We start from the raw sequence: 22,211 nt of genomic DNA, 5'->3' as shown, positions 1-22,211 counted from the left end.
CTTCCTTGACACGGTGACAAATCTTTAATTTGGCATCTTTACTTCTAACCTGGTCTTTCTCCTTTCCAATCTGCATACAGCCATCACAGTAACCCATATAAAGTGTACATTGATTTCATTTCCTGTTTGAAAAGCCTTCCATTTTTCACCATTATCTTCAGGAGGAAAGACCAAGCTTCTTAGCGATTCCCACAAGCTCCTCCATGACATGACCTCTGGATAACATCCCAGCCTGGCCTTCCAACACCATGACATTTTCCTGGCACTTCATGATCCTTCTGAGCCACTAATTCAAGCTATTTCTCTCCCTGGAATAAACTCCCACTCTGAGCAAGTCCTATTTATCTTTAATACTCAGTTTGGCCTGAAAAGCCTCCCAAATCTTCCTTGAAGAAGCCATGACAAGCTCCATTTTGGTGGGCACAGTATTACACTGGTTTATATAGCTGACCACTGCCCCACTAACTTGTGAGTTTTCATGAAGGAGAGGATATGCCTCCTCCCCTCTCTCCTCTCTCCTCTCCCCTCTCCCCTCCCCCTCCTCCTCCCTCTCCCTCTCCCTCTCCCTCTCCCTCCTCGCTTCCTCCCCCACTTTCTCCCTTTCCTTCATAAATATTTACATTTATTATGAACAATCCTTTTAATAGGCCCTTGAGTACACTGGTATGCAAAAAGAGATACAGGTTCCTACAATAATAATGCTTATAGCCAGCCTATGGAGAAAATATGTTACACCAATGTTCGCACTTTCAATGTATAGTTACCAAAGGAGATAAGTGCTCTTAAGGAAAGAAATACAATGGTGGCAACATATGTAAGAAACAACACCAAAAATTGAGGCTTCTCAGACAAAGGTACTTCTGAGATGTGATTTAAATATACTAGATACATGTGTGGGTAGGGTGGGCAGGAGTGGTGGAGAGTAAGAATACATGGATAAGGATAAAAATAAGGTGAGAGGAAGCAAGCGAAACAAAAGGCATTGAAAGACCAGTGTTGCTGTTGTGCAGACAAGAAAACAAATTGAGTCAAGGTGAGAAGGTGGACAGAGCCAGAGCAGGGAGGCCCTTCCAGGCTATTAGAAGGATTTTTTATCTTTATGCTAGGAGAAATGGGAAGCTATTAAAGTGTTTGAAGCAAGAGAAGCGATTTCATTTGATTCATGCTTTGAAGTTTCTATGGCGACAGTGCAGAGAATGGGTTGGAGTTGACAACTATAGTGAATTTAATCAGGAGTAGAGAAATGCTGGTTAAATCCAACTCCCCACCTGCTTAATAGCTATTCTGAAGAAGTGGACCATGCCGGGATGGTGAGGGGGGAACCCCACAATTTTTTTGGCTTGTCTCACTTTAAATTTTGGACCATGTATCTCAGTAGACCTCTTGGCACAACCCATAAGGGCCTTCATGCTTCACACATCAATTCACTATTTTGAATGGTACACGGCACCTTCTTCCTTCTCCCCCATCCTCAATCTCAATGATAAGAAATAGGATTTCTCTTCTTCCTTCTATTTTCTGCTCTATTTTTAATGTAATTTTACATCCAAACTCCTTAGAATTTGTCCATTGGTGCTTTAGCAAATATTTAATAGCCAGGACTTACATTTTTTTAAACCCCACTTTATGGTGCTTATCGATTTCTGTGGGATAAATAATCATACTATGAATGATTGAAAGCTCCTAAACTTGACTTCACTGAATGTAGAAATGGAAGAGAAGCCCCCGGTGATCCAATAAGCTCATAGGCGCTGGCTCCAACATACCTCTGGATTTGTCTATACTTACCATCTCCACTTCTCTTACTACCATTATCTCTCAAACCTACTTCAGTCAAGTTTTGTTCTCAACACTCCATTAAAAACACAATTCTCAAGGTCATTAATTTAGCCATTAATTCAGTTTCTGAAACACTGTCCTACGGTGTCCAGGACTCAGACTTCCCTGGTTTTCCTTGTACCTCAGTGGCCACTCCTTCTTAGTCACCTTTGCTGAACTCTACATGTCAAAATGTCCAAGGGCCCAGTGCTCTGTTATATTACCTTGGTTGCAGGCTCCTCCCTGACCCAGGCCCCAGTAGTGGTGCATGCAGGAGGAAACCAATTGATGTTTCTCTCACATCAATATTTCTCTCTGTCTTTCCCTCGCTCTTCCACTATCTCTAAAAATAAATGAAAAAATATCCTTGGTTAAGGATTAAAAATAAATAAAATAAAATAAAATAAAATAAAACAAATATGAACTGAAATTTCCAGGAGTACAACCACCATGTAAACTACAGTAATATTGTATGCTATTGTGTCTAGAATTTAACCAAAAGATGTTTGCCATTTTGCAGTGCTCACAGTGTTTCAATTATATTGGGAGCCTGTATTTAGAACTGTCTTATTTGTGATAATTCTGCATGTGGGTACAAGTCACTTATTTCATTATGACTTCTAGTGCAGTCATGCTTGAAATTTTAAATATTGGATGTAAATCATTTACTATTTATCTTATTTTTTCATCTTTATTGTTGAGAGTATTACAGATGTTCCCCCCTCCTCTCACCTTCTTGTTCCCCACTATCTGGTGCCTGCACCACCCCTGGATTTCACCACCCTATTGTCATTTATTTTTCATTTTAATAGCTTCTTTATAATAAGGTTAGCACAATATATTTACTTTTTTTAAATATGTTTTATTGATTTTTTACAGAGAGGAAGGGAGAGAGATAGAGAGTTAGAAACATCGATGAGAGAGAAACATCGATCAGCCGCCTCCTGCACATCTCCTACTGGGGATGTGCCCGCAACCCAGGTACATGCCCTTGACTGGAATCGAACCTGGGACCTTTCAGTCCGCAGGCTGACGCTCTATCCACTGAGCCAAACCGGTTTTGGCAATATATTTACTTTTATAATGTATTTGTAGATATAACATCTGTAGATTGTATATTAACAATTTAAAGTGGGCATATAAGATGTTATAAAGCAATGTTTTGGGTTTTACATGGTTGAGAATTCCTACCCTAGATGATCCTATCCAGCTTCAAGTTGTTAAGTCCATGAATGCACTAATGATTCCCAGGTTTAGATTTCTAACACAGAATTCTCCCTGACCTCTGGGCTCACATATGGGAAGGCCTATTCAGCTTCACTTCTTGGAAGTTAAGAGGCATCTCATATTCAAAATGTGCAAGACTGAACTGTGAATATCCACTCTTGCCCTCCCCTGCCCCCTCTGCCCCCCAATATTCCACAGGGTTGTTTATCTCAATAAGCAGCATCACTGTCCACTTACTTAGATAAAATCCTTGGAGTTACCTTTGATACCTAAATTTTCTTATACCCCACCTCTAATGTGTCAGCAAAACCTGTCAGATATACCTTTAAAATCCATTCATTTCTCATGACACAATCGCTATCCTTTGTGTAACTAGTATTTTCTCTTATCTAGACATGAGCAAGAGTTCCTCTTGTAACTCACTACTCAGGCCCACTCCCACCATATTCTCTATATAGTAGCCAGTTACCACTTTAAAATGTGAGTCAGACCCTAATCAAAATCCTCCAATAAGTTTCCATAACATCTGTAATAAAACTAGTGTCTGCAAGTATCTATCTTATGTGATCCATGGGTATTTCTCAGACTTTATTCCTTGTAACATTTCCACTTACTTGGTTCTTACTGCATTTCTTACCAGTCCTTGAACACAAACATTTGGCTACTTCAGGGTTTTTTGCATGTCCTCTTATCCCCCCCATATATTACTCCTCTGGATTTTGTGCTCTGTTCAGAGACACTCTGCTGACTCCTGTAATAGTCTGGATCCAGCCAAACCTGGAATGACTCTACATATTTTAAATGGAAGGAATTTAACACAGGGAACTAGTGACTATTGAGGGAAGGACTGAGAAGCCAAGTCAAAAGTGATAAAGAAATCCATAGAGTAGCAGGAAGCTACTACCATCCATAGGGACTAACTGGACATGGGTAGGTGAGGCTACCAGAACCCATATTTAGAACCACCATTCCAAATAATGACATATCATTCCTACCCACACAACTAAAAAAGTTTGACCTATTTATTACAATGTTCAGATTTCTCACTTTTACCACCTTCCTCCTAAATTCAGTCTTTTTAACCAGTCAGCCCAATAAATTCAATAAAATCAATAAGCCAAAACATAAAAAAATAACCTCAGCCTGCCAACCCCCAGGTAGTATATATTAGAACAAAATTAATATTCATTCAGATGTAGTCTTCAAAACCAAGTCCTCTTATAGCGTCTGATACCCTCTCTGATGTCATTTTCTACTATTATCTCCCTCAATGTCTGTATTCTGGCTATAATGGCCTCCTTGCTGCTCATGAATATCCAAAGTAAAAATAAAAACTAAGAAAAAAATGTTTTAATTAAAATTTTAAATTAAAAAGTAAAAAAAAAAAAAAGTGATAGGGACTTTGCACTTACTGTTTCCTTAGCCTGAATATACCTTTCTGAAATCCACCTTATTTGTCACCTCACCTACTTACATGTCTGCTCAAAAAGTCTGTAACTAAACAACCAATTTAAATAGCACTACCACCTTTCATCATTCTTATTTCCTTACCTTTCTTTATTTTTCTTCATAGCATTTATTACCCTCTAACTTGTTACATATTGATCTGTTCTTTTGGTTTATTGGAGGTCTATACTGACTAGAATACAGACCGTATCAGAACAGAGACCTTTTTAGTTTTAGTCAATTTCCAGAGATTAGTGCAGAATCTGGCACATAGTATGTGTTTAATAAATATTTGATTATATAGCAAAGTAACAAATAATTTAAACGTTATTTTCCACAAATGCCTAACCATTATAATTTGCTGGTCATAGCCAAAAAGCAAACAAACAAGAACAACAGTATTTCTAGTCACTCTTTTGCAGATATTGCAATTAATAATTCATATTTATTATGGGTTTAGACTAAAGTTTATAATGTGTGAACATGAATTATGTAAAACTCATGATGTTTCGTATATTTGAATATAATCCATGATGAAGTCAGTATGTTCAAACTCAGTTTGTATCTCCTCTTTTGGCATGTCCTTAAAAAGCAGCTCAGTATTCAATGGGAGTATTTTGATTTTTACCATTTTGCAGCAACCAAAAGCTAGTCACCGACATAAACAGTGTAAGGTGGATGCCATAACTGTTCCAAAATATGCTGTCATTATAAAATAATGACATTATTATTATTTAATAAGTCATTAACTGGCATACTAACTCCACTTGGAGTTAATCCAAATGAAAAAAAAACACTTTAAATACTTCACACATACTATGTTTTAATCTTTTAATAAACAATCAGCTAGATCAACGGTTCTCAACCTGTGGGTCGCGACCCCTTTGACGGTGAAACGACCCTTTCACAGGAGTCGCCTAAGACCATCCTGCATATCAGATATTTACATTATGATTCATAACAGTAGCAACATTACAGTTATGAAGTAGCAACGAAAATAATTTTATGGTTGGGTCACAACATGAGAAACTGTATTTAAAGGTCCAGAAGGTTGAGAACCACTGAGCTAGATGAAGTTTGAGACATACCTGGCTAATAGAGTGATACTGAAGTAAGTAGACAGAGTTATTACCTCCTTTTTGGCCCTCCCTTTAACTAAAGCTCTATCTAAGCCTAGTTGTACTATAAATATTAATATATTATGTGATCAAGGCAAAGAGATGATATTATATGGCCCTGTTTTCCCACTGTGAATTCTCAAAGTTAACCATATCTTCTGATTGTAGCAAGATTTTCCAGTAGAAAATATGGGAATGGATACCTAAGATTTAAGAAAAGGCTGTTATGAGCTCTTCATTGCATTTTTATCCGGTTATTGTCAATACACTAATTATTGAATGGAACAATGACAATATTTTAAATTAATTACATGTGGATATTAGGTATATAATGCTCTTATAGTACAACTCAGACCCCTCAAGAGTAAGCTGCTATTTAGATGACTAAAATAATTATGGTGTAACATTATCTCAGACATTATTAAAAAATAATGATATCTAATGAAGAAAGTAATAAGCTATTTTGAACAGTTAGATCAAGCTAACAGGCAATCTGTCACCATGCATCTGACTTTGATTCTAGAAGAACAACAAAATATTAATTCAATTCAAAGAGAAATCTACTCGGATAATTCACTACACCCCCTCTACCATCATCATTTCAGGGAAAAACCTGAACTACTTCAGAGGTTTGAAGAGACTTCTAAACTTCAATAAATCTTTCACACACTTAGGAGATGCAAGTACAGGCCTGGGTAAAATAAAAGGCTAAACAACAAATACAAAACTTTGATAGTGTGCTATACAGCTGCTTCATTTGCTTCATGGACACTCTACAGCTGGGTGTAGTTGATTAATCTTAGAAAAATCGTGCATGTGGTCTTAAACCTGTTCATTAGACCTGTCCAAGCAGAACATATTTCAGGGAAGAAAAAGTCACTGTGGAATATTTCTAACTGATTTTTAAAAAGTAAAACTTGACATTTGAATTCCCAAGTATCTCCTTAGTATTTACTATCACTACTGCACTTAAAACTGAGTTTTAATCAATTCTTTCAGAATAAAAACCAGTGATCCTTGATCTCAGGAGCAATGTCCCCATTTCCCCTCCATAATTATAATCCCATTGTTTAAAGGCCAGATAGTGGCACAATTATTTAGGGGTTCTCTGCATGAATGCTTGACATTTTTTTCAAATCAACAAATATTTAAAGTAAATAACCAAGAAGGTCTCTATTAATTGAAAAGCAACTGACTGGAACTGAACTCTGAATAAAATGATCTTGTTTATCCCTCAATGACATAGTACATGAAATAAGAGGATAAAATTTAAACTATTAAGTATTCCTAATAGAGATTAAAATAAATGATGACATAATTTATTTTAATGAGCTGCTGACAATAGAAAATATGAAGAAACTCAGTAGCAATAATTAGCAATAAACCATCATAAAGTTTCTGCTTACACTGATGAATTAAATTATACCTTCATTGTGGTTGTTTCCCTTCAGATGTAGAATTCTACCAATTTCCGTTCATTACTGAAGTTAATCCTTACCATATTGATATTTGAACCAGAAAAGAACTTCACTTATTCTTGGTCAAAGGGTACAAAACAATTGTGGTTACATCAAGTAGTTGTCATAAGAATTACTGTTTCCAAACTATTCCAGTGTTTTTCTAACCCTGTACTATCATGAGCTCTTTGAATGTTATCACATGAATCAAGCCTGGTTTTTCTTGATTCCAAGTAGGTCAATACTGCTCAAAGATCTTTTGACTTAATTTCATTGTTTTCCCATGAAATATTTCTCCATTTTCTTCAACTTTCCAATACCAAGCCAGTTGTCCTTTCTATAGACAAAGAATTTTATACTATCATTTTTTAACTGTGTGATATAAGCTTTTCAATTGTTCTTCTTCCTAAAATATTTCTCTTTTATTATACAATACATATATTATCCTTTCCTATTTTTACAAAAATTAGTTCCTCCTTTTCAATGTTCACTTCTCAACCTCAGCTTACAAATCCATTCCTTGTACTCCCCAGTTTCCATCCCCTCTCCTCCACTGACTCTCTTCCAGCATCATAGAATCTTCCCTTGATTCTAACTGATCCAACTAGCAAGTTATTAATACTATTTTCATTATGATGCTCCAAATTCTTTAAAGGTTCCCTAGCATCTCTATGTTACTCTAATATCTTGTCTAGGCATTCAAGATCTTCACCAAGCTGACCCTAAGAGGATTTTCTAGACTATTTCCTAGAACAAAATCTTTGCTTTTACTAGGCTGATTGACTTACCCTTCTTAAATATGGTTTAATCATTATCTTCCCTGGTTTTTGACAATGCTGTGATTTTCACTTAAACGACCTACTTCTTCCCTCATGTCCCTGAATTTCCAGGTTCAGCTCAAATTATATCTTCTCTGTGAACCTTCTCTTATAGCCCTAGACTACATGTTCTGATTCCCTATAGTTTTCAAAAACTAATTCCTAGTTTAGCACTCAATTATGAATATCTTTATTTATATCTGCATTCATGTTTATGCCTGCATCTTTTCCTCTGAGGAATCAACCTAAACAGTCAAGGGAATATTAAGAATGAATGTTTCTTTTATTTACATAGAACTCTTAATATAACCTCTCAAATAAAAAAAAGTATTTATTGAACAAATGAGTAAAATACCACCACCAATGGCCTGCTATTAAGAATGACCACTATTTCAGAGATGTAGTAGGTGGATACCACAGGAAAGGTCATGCAAGAACTGGAAGATTTGTGTGATATCAACCCCAAGTGTCAATTATTTTAAGAGTAAAACCAACCACCAATTTTAAAATAATGCTCTCTAAAACAAAGGAAAAAAATAGTTCAGTGTTCCCACTATTGCCAGTACATCTGTCAAGTAGGTGGAAACCTGTGATTTGCAAACACAGTGAATAATACATTATTAAAATGTACTACATCTTCTAGAATTTTATGCAATATACAGTACTTTCTAAGGGATGGGGACTTTGGCTCTTTTCATTAACCATGATTATTTTGAGATTAATCCATCTTGTTACATATATCAATAGTTTGTTCATTAGTATTGTTAGGTATTATTCCATTATATGAGTATACCACAATTATTTTTTTATCCATTCAGCTGTTAATAGATATCTGGGTTGTTTCCAGGTTTGGGTTATTACAAATAAAGCTGCTATGAAGATTTGAAAATAAAAATTACTAATATCTGAAATATTCTAATTCAAAAATTCATCTTATAAGAAGAAAACATAAATATCAAAACTGTATAAGTAAAGAAAACAAACAACAGCTTAAGAACATATATACATTTCTGTACATGCTGGCAATTCTGCTACTTAGACACAAATTATTGTATGATTCATTATTTTCAAAGCATGTATCTTAAAACAATATGTTCTACATACCTGTCCAGTCTCCTACTATTTTAAGGTGGACCCCGAATGTTGCCTTGGTTTCAGTAGGACACTAAAAAAATAAATAAATACTAGAATAAATTCTAAATAATAATTATGTATTACTAGGTACGATTGAATTGCAACTTTTAGTCTCATTCCAAGTCCCCCAAATCAATATAAAATAGAAAGCAATGGAATAAAAATGTACATAGGTAGTCATTAGTGGAAGTAAAGAGCAATGTCAACTAGTCAATATGACAATATAAATTTCTCTAACAACCTGTAAGTATTTAAATAAAACAATTTAATATAGTCTCAAACTGCTAGTATATTATATCTTACTATAAATCTTGCTTAAATATCTTCTGAGTTAAAATATTTAAGAGGTCACAGCTTTTACTACAAAGGCAGAATGTACACTAAAAATTTTGATGTCTTTTTCTCTCATGATATTATCATATGTTTCGCATTCTAACAAATTTTGGAGAACAGAAAAATATAATTATCAATGTGACTTAAATATCCAATATCCAAAGAAGAAACTGATGCTGAAAGCATCCCATTTCTTTCTATTTCATTCCTTTAATTCTCAGAAGCTATCAGGAGTGATATCCCCAGGCAGGGGCCCCTGGGAGGAGAGTGAGTTATGGTAACAAAAATAAGAAAAAGAACCTGTGGCCCATGTTTGTAAGACCTAGAAAACACCCACATAGTAAAAATGAGAGAACAGTATAGTTCACAATAAGAAAATGCAGAATCTCCTTTTACTTTCCAGAATCCCATTCCTTATTCATAATTCCAAAATTCAACAGTTCTGAAAAATGAGTATTTTTATAGCTCAGTGGCAATATCTGACTTGAAGTGATGGATGGGTAATGATGGGAGGCTAATACTTCCATATAAAAATTATACAGAAGTATTTCCCTACAGAAATATCATTTTGTTTAAGAATGCTGCCTCACATCCTAATAGAGGTCTTATATAAGGAATATGTACACCCTTTAAAATCCACAAGATTCTGAATTCTAAAAATACATCTAACCTAAAGGTTATAGATAAGGAATCACCTGTCTGTGACTACCCAGTGGTCATTGGGTATCATGTGCTAAGGACAGTGCTAAGTGCTTCAGTTTCAAACTCTCACAATAACCTTAGAGAGCTGTCTTTTATAGCTAAGGAAATAGAGTTATTGAAATTAAAAATATTAACTTGCCCAAGATCATAGAACTAGTAAAAAGACAAGGCAGAGTTCAGATCCAGATTTATCTAACTACATAGTTCTTAACTATAAAGGTCACTATCTTCATCAAAATAAAGATATGGCAAAAGATAAGGGTTATTTGAGAAATCTAATGGAGAAGGAGGAAAAAACATATTGGTTGAAGATGAATTGAACCAATGTACAACAATATATATTAGGGGGAATATGGGCTGAAGTTAAAGCGTGGATGCAAGACAATGGCAGTAGTTCTGGAGGCCCCTGTCAGAGAGAATGGGTTACATAAAACAAATTTAAAATCCTCAAGCTCATTGTGGACCAATTAACACAGGTCAGGTAGGCTGTTATGAGGAGAGGAGATAAAGGAAGATGAAGATACCATGAAGATATGTAAATGACTTATCACAGAAGTAAGGAGGCTTGGATATCAGTGAAAAAAAGTAAATTAAAATGTAGGTATTAATCATATGCTCATGACAAATCACAAACAAACTAAAAAGCATATGATCTAATATATGTGCAGAGCTGGGCATTAATGTAACATAGATTTCCAAACTACAATTCTGCAATTAGTGTTTCTAATAGGATTGTTACTGCTTGCAGTAATAGAAAATATTAAAATAAATCAAATATACACTTAAAATATTTCATTTATAATTATGAGTCTAATATATATTTAATTTACATTCTGATTTTTAATAATTCTGAGATCAATCAGTATTGTCATTAGTAAGTCTCCAAATAAAATGATGTGACATGTAAAAATCACCCACCATTTTTACTTCACACTACCTAAGACTGGCCAGAAACTCTATGTAGTAAAAGTTGTAGTTTGCAGAAAGCAAGAATCCCAACAGAGTTCCAAGATACCAATATGATTATCCATATGTTACTTGATGTTTAACTCACTATCTTAGGTTATGTAAAAATCTAATCTAAGAAAATAGAATAGGGGGCAAAAAGGTCTGTCTTCACGTGACTAAGTGTGCATCTAGCTTGACTTAATCTCATAATGTATTATTCTAAAGGAAAATATAAACATTTGCCAAGTATTTATACCCCTGTTCTATTCTTTCAGCACAGACATTGTCAAAGATAATTACATAAGATGTTTAACATCTCCTCAGGTCTTGTAGGAGCCTATAAAGCTTCCTCTTCTACTAGCTGGCATTAATACAGCTTTTAAGGCTGATCTGCTTTGAAAAGATAAAACACAATATTGTTTCTCTCAAATTCTTGGGAATGATGCCTTTAGAAATTTCCTCTGACTAGTTAAGAATTAAGAAGACAGATTTTAAGAGAGACTTTGGCCAATCAGATGAGAGAGAATCATTGATCAGTTGCCTCCTGCATGCCCCACACTGGGGATCCAGCCCGCAATCCAGGCATGTTCCCTGACTAGGATTCGAACTATGACTTCCTGGTTCATAAGTGGATGCTCAACCACTGAGCAACACCAGCAGGGCCTTACTATCTTTTTTTTTTTTAAAATATATTTTATTGATTTTTTACAGAGAGGAAGGGAAAGGGATAGAGAGTTTAGAAACATCGATGAGAGAGAAACACCGATCAGCTGCCTCCTGCACACTCCCCATTGGGGATGTGCTTGCAACCAAGGTACATGCCCTTGACTGGAATCGAACCAGGGACCTTGAGTCCGCAGGCCGACGCACTATCTGCTGAGCCAATCCGGTTAGGGCGCAACTGGCTGTTTTAATCAACATTGTTGGAGAGAGGGATCCATATCTTTTTGAGAGTGTTTTGAAAACTTCTCAAAGGAAAGAAATAATAAAGTATTAATATCCATGGCTATCTTGTTTCTCCCAGAACATTAGTAAAGAAATACATGCTTATGCCAATTTTTCAGTTTAAAAAGTTGCAAGACAGTATGTGTAGTTAAGTTCACATCATTAAAATAAAAACAGATATTAGTGTTTTTTCTCTATACATAGAAATTTGTTGAAGAGAATATATAATACTCTATTACTCAACATTAACTTCTGGGAAATTAAATTAAAGATAGAAAGTAAGAACTCATTTCTTACACATCTATTTTTTAAAATTTATTATTAGCTTTTACAATGCTTATAATTTTAAATGTTTTAAATGTTAAATTTAAAAGTAAACATTAAAACATTGTTGAGTCTTCCTTTAGTCTCACATAAGTTACCTAGATGAAGAGAATGGAGTTTGGCTCTTGTAGACCTTACTATACCACAACATCTAGTTAAGTCTAAGAAAATAAAGTGACAAAATTTATAACAACAGATCTGAGAAAATGTGCACTTTGCTAATCTAGAGGGAATAAAACACTTTTCCTTCAAATTATTTGCTCAATATGATATTGAGATTTTAATGTGCTCAAAAGATTTTGTAACAGTCCCACAAAAATACAAACAGATATTATGTAATTATCTTACATTTTGGGAACGAAATGTAAAAATGATGTCACTGCACAAGGATTTACTCAACATGGAAAAGAAATTTAAAAGCCACAATGTGTTTGCTTTTAAATTTATTAAACCAGAGGAAATGATCACAGAACATAATGTTCTTTAATCATTGTTTTCGGGACTTTATTGTTCGCTCTTTCTTCCAAAGATCTATTTTCACATTTTCTATTCCTACTAGACATTTCCACCAGAAATTCACTCTAAATGTAATATATCTCAAATTGCTGTTGTTTTACTTCCCAAGTTATATTCTCCTTCTCCTTCTCCTATATCTGGCCATAGAATCCAAAAAATCCTTATCGGAGCAGAGCCTCAAATCCCAGAGTAATATCAGGTATTTCTCTTCGTGCCAACATTCAATCAATTTCCAAGTCCTCTCAAATAATCTTACCAAAGAAAGGGTCTGATCATACCAATCTCCTATTGGTTAACCTTTTCTGTTCCCCCTATGGATAAACACCCAGTTATTTTCCTTCCTATATGGCCAACCACATCTGTTCCAAATTCTTTCCAACATTATATTTCATGTTTCTCCTGATCCAGTCTAATAATCTACCTACACCAACATGGATCAACTAAAACATGTTTCTGCCCCTTCATTCCCACACTTAACTAGTCTCCCTTCAAAAAGGAGATCTACTTTGAGAAGCAAGCCCATCTTTCCTACATGATAATGAGAAATCTTTGGTCTCAGATAGAGGCTGGGTGTGGGCTCATGATTTTAAAAAATAACTGTTCATGTCTGTATATGGAATAACTGGACCCCCAGATTCACCTCACTGCAAGCACAAGCCAGGCAATTACCCCTCCACAAACCCAAAGATAAGCAGAGGTGAGACAAAAAGGGCTCTAGAAGCAGGAATAACTAGTACAGTGGAAAGGAGAGCCAAAATGCCTGCCATTCATTAGCTCAGTAAATATTTTTTAAAGGCACACTAAGTGCCATCTCAAATTTACCTGTCCAAAACTGAGCTCTAGATATTCTCCTCAAAATCGGCTCTCCGCACAGCCTTCCCTATCTCGGTTAACAAGGCTCTAGTTGCTAAGACCAAAAACTGTGACGATAAGCTTGAGTTTTCTATTTCTTTCACATTCCATACCCAGTCTATCAAGAAATCCTATTAACTCTAACTTGAAAATGTGTTAAGAATCTGACACTTCTCACCAGCTCCACTCTGGGACAAGCCATCATCATACCTCAACTGGATGACCACAACAGCCTCCTAAGTGGTCTCCCTGCTTCACTTCATTTAATATTAACATAGCAGCCAGAGTGATGCTGTTAAAAATTAGGCTAGACATGTCATTCCTCTACTCAGAACCCTCCAATGGCTCCCTCCTCAAAGCAAAAGCCAAACCCTGTCCATGCCCTATAAACCCCACCCTTCCTTTTCCTTAGTGTATTTCCAGCATAGTGACCTCTGACATCCCCTCTTACACACACACACACACACACACGCACGCACGCACACACACACACTCACACAGATGCAAGTCAAACTATATCAACTATAACTCAGGGTGAAAACTACCAGGTTTTTAAACAGATAAATGAGATGATCTAATCTGCATCTTAAAATAATCATCCTGGCTGTTTCTTAAGAGGACCTGATAGGTGAGTAAGGGGAGACAGAGGGAGACCAACTAGGGGGCCACGCAGATGGCAGTGGATTGGGTGTGTGAAAATGATGGACATATTTTAAAGGTAGAGGCAAGAAAATGTGTGGACAGATTGTTGACTGCACTATTTGTCTTTTAAAAAAAGGGTACAAGTTAAGTTTACGTCCAGATTTTCAGCCTGAACAACTTGGCAGTAACTGAAGAGGGTTGGAAGAGTATGGAATGGATTTGGAAGGCTAAAGATTAAGAATTCAATTTTAGACATGCTAACTTATGATTTTCTTTAGAAATCCAAGTGGAAGTTTTGGGTAGACAATTGGATATATGATCTTGAATTTTAGAGTTGAAGCTGAGCTGGAAATATAAATTTGGGAGACAATAACACAGAGATGCATGAATAAGATTGAATAGGATCACCAGAGAGAAAAAGGCTTCAGGGAATGGACACTAGAGTGTTCTAATATTTAGAGGTCATGGGAATGACAAGGAACAGTAAAAAATTTAAAAAGAGTCAGAAAAATAAGGAGAAAAACCAGGTGAATGGATCTCCTGGAAGCAGAATGAACAACACATGTTAATAAAGCAAGTGATCAGCTGTGCCAAGTGCTCCTGAGAAGTCAAACCCATTGAGAACTGGGAAATGACCATTAGATTTAGCAGTAACATGGTCATGCTGACCTTGGAAATGTTTTAGTAGAGTGCTGTGGGCAAGCATTGGTGAATTTAAGAGCAAATGAAAGAAAAGAAACTTAAGAACTGAAAAATGGGGGAGAGGCTGGAAGGAGATGTAGTCAAGAAAGGGCTTTTATCCAACATTTTCTCTTTGATACCTCGCTTAAAGGAGGCATCCAAAAATACCAATTGAATAAATCAAGTTTACTATTAAATAGCAGGTTTGCTCTGGACACATTGACCGATTAATGTTCATATATTCAGGCGCTCATTATGCACTGTAGAAATATATTCTTTTTCCCTGGAAAAGAGCCAGCCTTGAGCAATTAGGTGATGTTTAACTTTCAGAGAATTCAGATGTCCCGTTATATTTCATGAACATTAGTGACCTTCTGTGGCAACTTCCACCACTGTGCGTGGTCTGTAGTTAAGACACTTTATTGCCTTGCTAATCTGTCATCTATCCTCGTTGAGTTTCTAAGCTGTCTAAGCAAAAGATTTGTAAAGCCCTAGAGGAAAGCAATTTTTAAGAATTAGATAGATGAAAGCAAGACAGAAGATCCAAACCACTAAAGCAGATTTCCTGCTTATATTTAAACCCATGAAATGAAATAAATATTTTCAATATTTAAGCCATGCATGGCCATTCTTGTCTGGTTTTCATTGAAAACTGGAAAGACTATTCCCAAAGTGACTGGTTGAGAGATTAAAAACACAAAGCAGAACAGTGATGGCAAGTGAAGGCATGCTATGTTAGAGTACAGACAATAACAAACTAACAGCTAAACTTGCCTCTGACTCATGGAAAAATATGTGAAATTAGGTTATCCAAGCTTAAGAGTCATGAGTCACACAATTTAGAATACAGCTGTCAGGAAAGTACATGTGTACTTCTGAATTAAAATAATAAGGAATGGATATGGTTATATTTATGTAAGCTTCAATCTGTTACCACCATAAAAAAGTAGATTGTGCATTATTTCTTTGAGAATCTATGAAAAATATCAATAAGCATAACGAATGTCTGCCTCAGTTAAATACTAAGAGAAGCTACATTTTGTAGTAAGCAGTAGGTTTCATGCTTTAAGTTTGAGCTTTGTAAAATCATATCTGATTCCTACATCTAAATTAGATGATAGCATACTTTAATAGATTTGTTTTGGTAGAAAATCCAAACTTGGCAATTACAGAGCATAGCTGGAAAACACTTAGAGATCCAATACATAGTTGAAGAACAACACGTAAAATTCTACCCAGGTTTTCAGCCAATAAAGGTCCATCATTCATCCTAACTGCTAGTAAACCACAAGAGGCAAATAAATCATCCATCCCAGAAATAACTGCTTCTAAACCAGACTGTGGCCAGAGCTTGGTCAGTTAGTTCATGCTGCAGAAGGAGGCAAAAAATTCAATGTAATCCGGTTGTCTTGGTTCTACACTCATTATCTAAAACAACCACCATAACAAATAAAAATAAAAAGCATAATAGCAAAGGTGACGTGGGGAGTGGTAACACAAGTAGAGAGGCGTCAACAAATTATGAAAGGTAAAATGTGGAGGAGACAGTGGGTAACAACTTCTAAGTTACTCAGAACTTACTATATTAGCACTTATTATATCTTTTTTAATTCCTACCCACAGTAACTCCATAGAGAAGTTACTATTATTATCCACACTTTATAAAGAAGCAAACCAAAGGTAAATATGTTAATTATCTCATCCAAGGATATAGTACTAATAAGTGGGGGATCCAGTCCTCCAACCCAGACTGTCTAGGATTCCAAAATCCATGTTCTATTAGTATAGGATTACCTCCGCTCTCCCTCAGTCTTGACACCAAACATGTGCCTGCTGGTTCTGCCCTAGGAGATTTGTAGGTGCAATAGCAGAAAACAAGCACAACGCCCTAGGAAAACCCACCAAATTATCATGTCTTTGTGTAGGAAAATAAATGTCAAGTGTAAAAATGCTGAAGCACCTTAAGTAAATAAAACTCCAACCTTTGGGTATCTAATAAAATCAGTACTCAAAACTTAGCTTTACCATGACTGAAATTGTGAAAATTACTTTGTGCTTCTGTGCCTTATCTTTTGTACTTATTTCTCATATTTTCAGTTTTAAAAATTTATTCTCCATTTAAAAAATGAGTTGAAGTTCAAACTACAGAATTTGTGAGCATTGCATATTTTATAGATTTGATTTTTTCTTCTACTGTCACAGTTTTCTAGCAGAGAACTTATTTGACTTTTAACTCTCCACACTATTCGAAGAGCTTAGTACTACAGAAAATCCAAAACTTTCAATTACATATTTCTCTTGAAAATGCCTCTTGGTAATTTCAGTACAGTTCTCTCCTAAATGGTAATACATTTTGGTTGTTTGACACCAACAACAAGTATATCTACAACCAATAATAGTTTTAGAAATTTGAATGCTCTGAACATCAATGAGTGGTGAGGCAAGAGAGAGACTGTGCAGAATAGCTGACAACACGCCATTCAGCCAGGCAGGTCTGTGTATCTCACCTGTGCCACCAACTAGCAGTGTGACTTTATTTCATCTCTTTCAGTCACATCGTTTTCTACATAAAATGTAATTTGCAGTACACTTGTCATAGGAATATAGTAAGAATTAAACAATATAATATTTTCAAAGTTTATGAAGGAACTTCTTAAGCATTTAATTAGTAGGGACTATTACCTTTGACAAAGATGGGGTATGTACACACTTTTTAGTGGGAATCAGCACATAGGAAATTACTGTTTTGCTTTGTTTATATCAAAGGAACCCTTTCTAGTGAAAATATTTAAGAAGTATGCATTTTACATGTAAGTGCCAAACAGAACTAACTGCACAAAAGGAAGGGAATTGGCAGGAAAACATAGTGTGATTAATAAACAGAAACCCCTCTTAAATTTGAGCTGTGAGGACCCATAGGAGGAGCACTCACTCACCACTTACACCCAATTACCCCGAACAGGAAGAGACATACTTTCCATGTCCAACGGGAAGATGTTTTTCTACTTAGCTACTCCAACAGGAAGAAGTAGGACCTTCTCCTTGCCCAGCAACCACTCAGCCAATGAAAGACTGCTACAACTCAGCCAATAAAAAGCCACTACACTGCAAACTCCCAGTCTCCTTCAATGGACTCTGTTTACAACCCCTCTGAACTCCCTTTTCCTCTGCAAAAGAAAGTTTATCTCTCTTGTTCTTTGGACATGCATATGGTTTACCATTAGACCACATGCTCCAAGTTGCAGTTCTCTGTTGTTCCTGAATAAATACAATTTGCTGGAGAAATATCTGGTTGCCATCTGTTTAAAGTCAACAATAGTAAATTAACAAAACAGCATAATGTAAAATGTATCTTAAAAATGTTTTCTCTACTAAAATTCATTTCTAGATAGCAGCAAGATTTGCACCTTGGGGGATAGTATGAGTGAGCCAGCTATTAATTCTCCCAAATCTGGGAAGGGTACACAAACCATTTCCTAGAGACCTATATAGAGTAGGGTGCACATATGGTCAGATAAAAAAACTCATGAATATAGAATTCTAAGCATCCAATCTCTTTGCCTCCATCCAACTCACTTCTGAACTTAAATATTTCTTGATCTAATAGAATGTTGTTAGTTATTTTACTAGATGCCAGACTACATATTATTTTTTTTTCAAATTAAATTGGTCAATAAAATTATCTAGGTTTCAAGTGTACATTTCTATGATACATCATCTGTATATTGAATTGTGTGCTCACCGCCCAAAGTCAAATCTTCTTATATCACCACATATTAGACCTCTTTTACCCATTACTATCCCCCCACTTGCCTTCCCTTTGGTAACCACCATGCTTTTCTCTTAATTATTAATAAATAAATTTGTTACATACAAACAAAATGCAAAACTTGAAGCAATGAAACATTTTTTCCTTTAAAGAATTGCAATTATTTATTCAAATAACTTGTTTTTTTATCTATTTGACACTCCCTTTCTGTTTCTTTTATCCTCTAAATATAGATTTTTCTGGCCTATCTGTCTCCACAAGTACTATTCTCAAGAGGCATATCAAACTTATAGCAGTTTCCATCCTAGTAAACCCAATCTTACATCTCAGAACCAGTGTCAAACCAGTTATTTATCTGTCTCCCCACCCTATAATTTGTTCAAATTTATTTGCATATCTTAAGCACACACTTAAACATGCGGTCCCTGTTCTGTTACCTTAGTTAGAAATGGAATAAAATCTTAATCCCCATCATCAATGGGGAATATTAAGTAACTTATAAAATTTTATGTAGTCATTAAAAAGAGTGAGGCATATAAGACGTAAATGAAAAGTTTTCCATAATATATTGTTGAGTAAAAAGAGAAAATTATAAAACAAATAATTCATCAAAAATGCCAAACAGTTATATATGCCAAATTATAAAGTAAAATGTCTAGAGGAATATATGTTAAACTCGAAATAAAAATAATTGGAAAGGGGAAAATGAGGGAAAGTTCCAAATTTATCTTATTTAAATGTGAATTATTTACTTTTTTATTTCATGCCATTTTTAGAATGCATAAAATAATGTAAACAATGTGCTAAAATATATGGTGATTCCATTACTTAGCTAGCCCCCTCCATTATTATTCCATTTTACTTTGTTTACCTTATTTTTCTTTGTCTCCCCCATATACAGGACTATTACACTGGACTTTTTCTTGTCTAAACACTGCCTGGATTTTCTTATGCCGCTACCACAACTCAATCTCTTTAAAGAAATGCAGTTTCTTTAAAGAAAATCATGCACAGATTATGTTTTGGTACATAATCCACAAAAGAAAAAGTGCAATTATAAAAAAGTATGTATTTTGAATAAAAAAGATTTAATAAATTTTAAATATATTACTATGAATTTTAAAATAGCATCTACACTAATAAAAGAGAACAATGGTAATTGGCGTACGACGATACCCTTTTCATTGGCTAATCAGGGCTATATGCAAATTAACTGCCAACAAGATGGCGGTTAATTTGCATATGTAGGCACAATGCAGGGAGGCGGAAGGGAAAGCAGGAAGAAGCCCCCTGCCACTGACAGTGATCAGAAACCCAGGGGGGAGCTAAGAGCTGGGGAGCAGGGCAAAGGCGGCCCTGGGGCCGCCTTTGCCCTGCCCCCCAGCCATGATCGGAGAATCAGGCGCCTTTTCTGCCCTGGCCAGTGATAGCAGGAAGTAGGGGTGGAGCCAGCGATGGGAGCTAGACACGGTCGAAGCTGGCAGTCCCGGGAGCTAGGGGTCCCTTGCCTGGGCCTAAAGCGGAGCCCACGATCGTGGGGCCGCTGCAGCTGTGGGTCCCCGCTGCCCGGGCCAGACGCCTCAGCCAGAGGTGTTAGGCCTGGGCAGGGGTGGAGCCTGCGATTGGAGGGTGATGGGGGTCAACGCCTGAGGGCTCCCAGGATGTGAGAGGGGGCAGGCTGGGCTGAGGGACACTCCCCCCCCCCCACACACACACCCAGTGCATGAATTTCGTGCACCAGGCCCCTAGTAAAATAATAAATAAATAGTTACAAAGTTTCTGTACAGATAAACATATTTCTCTGCAAAAAGATGACTTACTTACATAAGGATCTTGTGACAGCCTTGAATGATTTTTAGAATTAGGTGGAGTATAAAAAAGTAAGATATGCATTTCATTTTTAAAAAATTAAAAAAACAAGTTTCTTACCATTGTGAGGGTAAATGGGTGATTTTCTAATGCAGACACACTGGGGCAATGTAGAGTGATATACTGAAAAGCAACAAAAAGATTTTAAATGACCAAGAGAGAAGTTTTAATATTCCAAAGTGGCACTTGTATGCTAATTTTCAAAAATTACATAAGAATAAAAGGTATTTTATGCCCTGGCTGGTTCCTTAAACTGAAGGGTCTTGAATTTGATTCCCAGTGAAGTGCACGGACCTGGGTTGCATATTTGATCCCCAGTCCTGGTCAAGGCCAATTTATGTGTCTTTTTCAAATCGCTGTTTCTCTCTCTTTGTCTCATCCCCGCCCCCCTTCCACTCTCAATAAAAAATCAATTGAAAAAATATCCTAAAAATAACAACAAAAAATAATAAAAGGTATTTTAAAAGTTGCTGAACAATGACTCACCTGGCCAGGTCTTGCTTTAAAATTTTCTTTGACCATTCGAATTTCCATAACATCTGCAGGGTGACTGATAACGGAGATGATGGTGACTGGCTTACTACTCCGGATGCACCTGTAGAGCCTTTCAGCACAATATAGGCACAAAGGTCCAGAAATCCAAAGCCAAGTCTACAGAGAATTTTTGAAACGCACTTTAAAAAATACTTGCATTGTAAGACTCATATCCTGTCTAATTGTTTATTTCACACGCTACAGTAAAAATATTGTAATCTGTTATCTATAATAATAAAAGCATAATATGCTAATTAGACCGGACAGCCAAACAACCTTCCCGACGTCATTTCAGACATCCTTCTGGGTGAAGCCGCGGCAGTGGGGGCTGAGGCAGAGGTGGTTAGGGGTGATCAGGCAGGCAGAGTTGTTAGGGGAAATCAGACAGGCAGGAAAAGTGGTAGGGGCAATTAGGCAGGCAGGCAGAGGTGGTTAGGGGCAATCAGGCAGGCAGGCAGGTGAGAGGTTAGGAGCCAGTGGTCCCAGATTGCGAGGGACATCCCCTAAGGGGCCTCAGATTGCGAGAGGGTGCAGGCCAGGCTGAGGAACCATCTCCCCTCCCCCACTCCGTGCACAAATGTTGTGCACCGGGCCTCTAGTTTTAAATAATGTGTAAACAAATGAAAGATTCTTACAGCAAGTTATTCAAATAAGAGTAAAGTATAAAATAAATGGTATAGTAATATCAAGACCCTATCCTCAAACCATTGCTCAGGGTCTAACTACCATCAACAGTAAGTCATACATTGTTGCATACATCATTCTATATACACAACTCATATATAATGTATTTAGATTATACTTTTCTCTAAAGAGAGATAAAAGGGAAGTTAAGCCTGGACAGAGTGGCTTAGTGGTTGAGCATTGACCCCTGAGCCAAGAGGACACCTGTTCAAATCCCAGTCAGGGCACATGCCCCGGTTGCAGGCTTGATTCCCAGTGAGGGGTGTGCAGAAGGCAGTCAATCAATGAATCTCTCATGGGTGTTTCTAACCCTCTATCCCTCTCCCCTCCCCTCTCTCTAAAAATCAGTAAAAAACATATTTAAAAAAGAAGCTAAAGCTCAAATAAATTTCAA

The 22,211-nt window shown here is 36.3% G+C and overlaps 1 protein-coding gene across 2 annotated transcripts in view; it reads right to left on the bottom strand.

Moving 5' to 3' along the window:
* Nucleotides 1-22,211, bottom strand: part of NOX4 (NADPH oxidase 4) — a 155,191-nt gene that overhangs the window by 62,469 nt on the left and 70,511 nt on the right. For both annotated transcript variants that reach the window (XM_059708187.1, XM_059708188.1), the window contains 3 exons: nt 21,086-21,250; nt 20,660-20,722; nt 8,989-9,049 (listed from right to left, as the gene is read on the bottom strand). In XM_059708187.1, the coding sequence (XP_059564170.1) occupies nt 8,989-9,049; nt 20,660-20,722; nt 21,086-21,250 (289 nt within the window). The remainder of the gene's footprint in view (nt 1-8,988; nt 9,050-20,659; nt 20,723-21,085; nt 21,251-22,211) is intronic.

Source organism: Myotis daubentonii, chromosome 9 (genome assembly GCF_963259705.1).
Source record: "Myotis daubentonii chromosome 9, mMyoDau2.1, whole genome shotgun sequence".
Classification (NCBI taxonomy): Eukaryota; Metazoa; Chordata; class Mammalia; order Chiroptera; family Vespertilionidae; genus Myotis; species Myotis daubentonii.
Note: the sequence above shows the minus strand (reverse complement) of the source record. Positions and strands in the feature narration are given on the sequence as shown.